The sequence below is a fragment of the Zingiber officinale genome, chromosome 9A, assembly GCF_018446385.1.
Source record: "Zingiber officinale cultivar Zhangliang chromosome 9A, Zo_v1.1, whole genome shotgun sequence".
Taxonomy (NCBI): Eukaryota; Viridiplantae; Streptophyta; class Magnoliopsida; order Zingiberales; family Zingiberaceae; genus Zingiber; species Zingiber officinale.
This window is the reverse complement of record NC_056002.1, coordinates 6,333,176-6,338,015: the sequence shown is the minus strand read 5'-3', so window position 1 is coordinate 6,338,015 and position 4,840 is coordinate 6,333,176. Positions and strand designations below refer to the sequence as shown.

At 34.2% G+C, this 4,840-nt stretch overlaps 1 protein-coding gene across 1 annotated transcript; it reads left to right on the top strand.

Moving 5' to 3' along the window:
- Positions 1 to 2,691: 2,691 nt before the first annotated feature.
- LOC122021349 (protein Barley B recombinant-like) lies at positions 2,692 to 4,587 on the top strand. Its single transcript, XM_042579472.1, has 2 exons — positions 2,692 to 2,853; positions 3,212 to 4,587. The coding sequence occupies exon 2, from the start codon at positions 3,317 to 3,319 to the stop codon at positions 4,313 to 4,315; it is 999 nt and encodes a 332-aa protein (XP_042435406.1). The 5' UTR covers positions 2,692 to 2,853; positions 3,212 to 3,316; the 3' UTR covers positions 4,316 to 4,587.
- Positions 4,588 to 4,840: the final 253 nt, after the last annotated feature.

The window sequence follows — 4,840 nt, the reverse complement described above, 5'->3', positions numbered from 1 at the left end:
AGGAGTCGACAAAGGCTCCGAATCAAGCAAAATTGGTTTTGTTAGCATTGTGCTTATTATTTTTCGTTGCTTACTTGAATTACTAACGAATTTTTGAAGATCGCTATTCACCCCCTCCCCCCTCTCCTCCTCCTCTAACGAACTTTACGATCTAACAGTACTGACCTTAATCAGATTGGTACTTTGCAGCGAACTGGTAAGACGCATTGGAGTTCTCATTTTGAGTTGATTTATAGTACGATTAATATGTATAAATCAGTAATTGTTGTGCTTGAGCACATGGTGGAGGAAGCATCTTCGAATTCTATACGTGGGGAAGCTACTAGTTCTTTAATTGTGCTCAGATAATTTGATTTCATATTTATTTTATATTTGATGCATAAGATTATGGGGATAACATATTTGTTTTGTCGAACTTTGTATGAAAATTCTTTAGACATATTAAATACAATGGATCCTATCTCAATTACAAAAGCTTTACTTCATTCTTTGAAAGCAGAAGGTTAATGATATTCTTTTAATGATTGTGCAATTAGTTTATGAAAATAATGGTATTGAGATACCAAATATAAATGCTTGTTATACATTTACTACGTCCCCTCGGATGAGTCTAGTGACTAGCGCATGAGGTGTTGCCACCATGAGGTTTGGGGTTCGAATTTTGGCAAAGCCGAGGTAAATGCCTCCATTACGTGCTAGTCACTATTCCAAAGGCTAGTAGCCGTCCGTGATTTACCTCCTCCGTGTTGGCCCTAGGACGGGTTGGCGGGGGCGTTGAGGGCGAGTGTATTCACCTTTTGCCACCTTGTTATACATTTACTACAGGACATTTGTGTCAGCAAAAAGATTTTATTACATTTGAGCACCATTACTATATTTAATACTACAATAGATTTTCAAGTGGAAGAGCTAAATAACAGATTCAATGATGGGACTATAAAACTTCTTAGACTTAGTGTTGCTTTGGAATCTCGAGACAACTTTAAGTTGTTTAATGTTGATGGTATTTACAATCTTACAAAGCAATTTTATCCCAGTGATTTCAATGAGCAAGAATTAATTATTTGAGAAGTCAGTTGGAGCATTATAAGTTGAATATAATTTATCATGAAAAATAAGAATATTTCTATCATTTTTGAATTATGTAGATTGAAAATGTAAAGTATTATCATTTAATTGATAGACAGATTCGTCTTGTTTTAATGCTTCTTGTTTCTATTGTAACAAAGGAATGATCATTTTTAGCTACGAAATTTCTCTTCGAAATAAGATGGAAGAAAAATTATTATAACAGTTTCTATGATTATCTATATTAAAAAATAATTTACCGTAAAAATCAATACTCATTCAATAATTGATAAGTTCTATTCTATAAAAACCACAGAGTTTTATCTTGTTGGATGTTATATCATATTTTGTAGTTAACATCAAATGTGCAGGTGTTTTTGATTATAAATTAATCTTTGATTATAATTTAAATATTAAGTATTTAATTTATTAGATGAGTCAGTCCCGCGCCCTTTGTCAGTAATGTGACATATCTCATTTTTAAAATGGCTTTTATGGTGGTAATTAAAAATATCATTTGATATTGACATTGTTTTATAATAATATTTATATTTGTCATTTTCAAATGTGATGTTTTTAAGAGCACTATAAAATTTATTTTGTTCATATGACCAACTAATCTTAGGGATAATTGATTCACTCTTATGAAAAATTTCTATTAGCTAATCGGATAAATTGGGAAGTATTGGTGAAGGTTCAAATTTATTTTATTTATTAATAAAATAAAATTTATTTCAAGTTTTAGTATCGTGGCAGTGCACAAAGTAGGACAACTATTTAATTAATGATTTTTCTTTTAGTATGTTAATTTTTAATATAATGTAACACAGTGACAGTAAGTTAAAGTAAGCTAATTAATCTTTTTTTATAAATATGATTTATATAAATTTTCTCATCTTTAACCGCCGTGGTCTGTTGTGAGATATATTTTTTTTTAAGGATAGAAATGATAAAAATAATTCTTTATCAATAATCTCGTCATTAATAATTTATAGTTATTAAGTTTATTCTAAAACTCAGATATACAAATTATATTTATAAATTCAACTCTTGCCTACGTAACAAATAGTCCATAGTTGACAAATAAAAAGCAAATAATTATTCACTCAAGTAACTCAACAACAATCGATTGAAGGATAGCTATATGATTTAAAAATTATTTCATTAAAAAAAAAGAAGAAATTAGATTAGCGTAAAAGTCACCCTCCTCTCAATTGTCTTTTTCTTTAAGATATTAAAAATGTATTTTATAATTTTAAAAGAAGACAGAAATGCTTTATTATAAATGCTTTTAAATTATTGGAACAAACTATATAAATATTTTACACCCGGAGAATTCATCTTAGAATTTATTGGAGTAAATACTAAATACCATCTATATCAACCCATAAGTGCATAAATACTTTTAAATTATGATTAAATTTTTACTCAGTAAACAGATTATTTAATTGGTATTAATTTCAATTAAAATTATTATAATATATATAACTTGAATATTGAGCAGACTATTTTAATTAGTAAGTATTATGGCAGGAGACTTTTGAAAATTAAAAGTGTCCTTTGAACTTCTGTTTGATTTTGGCTCTCTCATGAAATCACGTGTATAACTTGTCTTGCTGTTATGTCTATTCAAATGTCTTTCCTTCCTTCATTATTATCCATTTATCCAGGAAGCACCCGTCAAAAATCCATCTCCGCCCCTTTTCCCATTTTTTCCGCACGCAAGGAACCCTAGATTCTCTAGTTGCAAGGGCGGTCCTGTCTTCTCTCTCTCTTGAATCTCAGGTGAGTTTTTGAATTTTTCGCCTCTTCTGCACTGTCTTTTTTTTCCTCAAACTTTATGCTGCATTTTCTCTCTCTCTCTCTCTTTTGTTTTTCCTCCATTGCATTTTAGATTTTGCCTAGCTTCAGCATCTTCATTGCGAGATCTCGGCTTGGAAACCTAAAACTTCAAGCTTTCCGTGTGCATGTGGATGAACAGGGCTTGGATTTGTTTGCGTCGGGATCTGATCGATCTTTTAATCTTTTTGATGTTTTTCGATCGGGTTTCAACGAGTGGGTTTCTTCAAAGATGCCGCTTTTTTGTTTGCTTATTGTTAGTTCACCGGGCAGCGGTCATTTCTATTTTGTTTGATTTATACAGATTCGTGAGATGATGGCAATGTATCGGATGTCTGATCGAAAAAAGTTATAAAAGGCCTGCCTTTTTAACATTCTCCTTCCACCTTGGTCATTTCTATCGGCTCAAATGGACGACGAAGATGGATTAGGCATCCGGAATTGGGGCTACTATGAACCTTCTTTAAAGGGAAATCTTGGTCTTCGGCTCATGCCTTCGGTGGTGGAGCGCGATGTGAAGCCCCTTATGGGAAATAGTGGGTTTATTCGTCGGCACTGCGCCACTCCTGAGCCATCACTCCAAATGGATTTTGTGAGAGATGGATGGAATTATCATAATTTTGACAACAGTAAGAATGACATTCTGAGAGATGGATGGAATCATCATAGCTGCGACATTAGCAAGAACGAACTTTTGAGAGACGGATGGAATCCTCATGGCAGTGAAGTTAGCAAGAACGATGTTGTGAGAGATGGATGGTTTCACCAAGGTAATGATAATGGCAAAAACTTTCACATTTTGCCAATGAGTCACCTGCACCACCCTACTTTTGGCTTCGCTCCTGAACCTCCCACCATGCACAATCTTCAAATGCTTCAGCATCAAGATCCTCAGCCAAAGGATGATAGGGTTTCAGCAGTTAAGGGGATCATTTGTAGTAGAAATGAGTCTCCTACAAAGAAAAGGTCAAGGGGTCGCCAACCTAAATCTCCAAAAGCAAAGAAGCCTAAAAAAGTCACAGTGCCAAACAATGAGGTTCCAAATGGCTCACTTTCACATGGGAAGGTTGCAAAGAAGAACACAGGAATGGTCATTAATGGAATTGATTTTGATATTTCAAGGATTCCAACTCCAGTTTGCTCTTGCACTGGAAAGCCACAACAGTGCTACCGGTGGGGTGTTGGAGGGTGGCAATCAGCTTGCTGCACCACTAGCATTTCAATGCACCCCCTCCCCATGAATACCAAGAGGCGTGGAGCACGAATAGCTGGTCGAAAAATGAGTCAGGGTGCATTTAAGAAGGTCCTGGAGAAGCTTGCTGGAGAAGGATACAACCTTTCTAATCCCATCGACTTAAGGACATTTTGGGCCAAACATGGTACCAATAAGTTTGTCACTATCAGGTAACGGTTAAAAGGTTGGGTGGCTTCATCAGTCCTTTGCATTGGATCTTTCCTTGGTGGATGTTTGTCTGTTCAATGCAAAGGTACTTTGGAATAGCTAGAGCGTTGTTTCTGTTTTAGCAACCTGAAATGTTTATTGGGGTTCCAACACTCAGGTTATGGGTACCTTAGTTTCTTTCCTTCTCAACAAAACTTGTAGTTTCAATCAAAAGAATGTTGTCTTAATTAAATGACTTTTTCATCTAATGCAAAACAGTTCTCTTTCTTCTTCCTCTTTGTGATATCTCTTGTTATATGTGTGTTTTCTGCTGTTTGACCTGTAGCCACGTGATGATAGTTATAATAGTTATGTTTGCTATGAAGTGCAGGTAGTCTTTACTTTGTGCACTTGCTACTGGCAGCATCTAGTTTATGGAAAATGACAAATAATGTAAAATCACTTGCTTGTTTTGAAGTAGGTGATTATGCCTTATTTTCTTTTTTTTTATACGATTGTATAATTGCTTAACTTTCTCCATGTAATAGAAAT

Bases quoted from the DNA above. Each gene is read 5' to 3' on its own strand.
- LOC122021349 (XM_042579472.1), top strand. From the start codon at position 3,317: ATGGACGACGAAGATGGATTAGGCATCCGGAATTGGGGCTACTATGAA.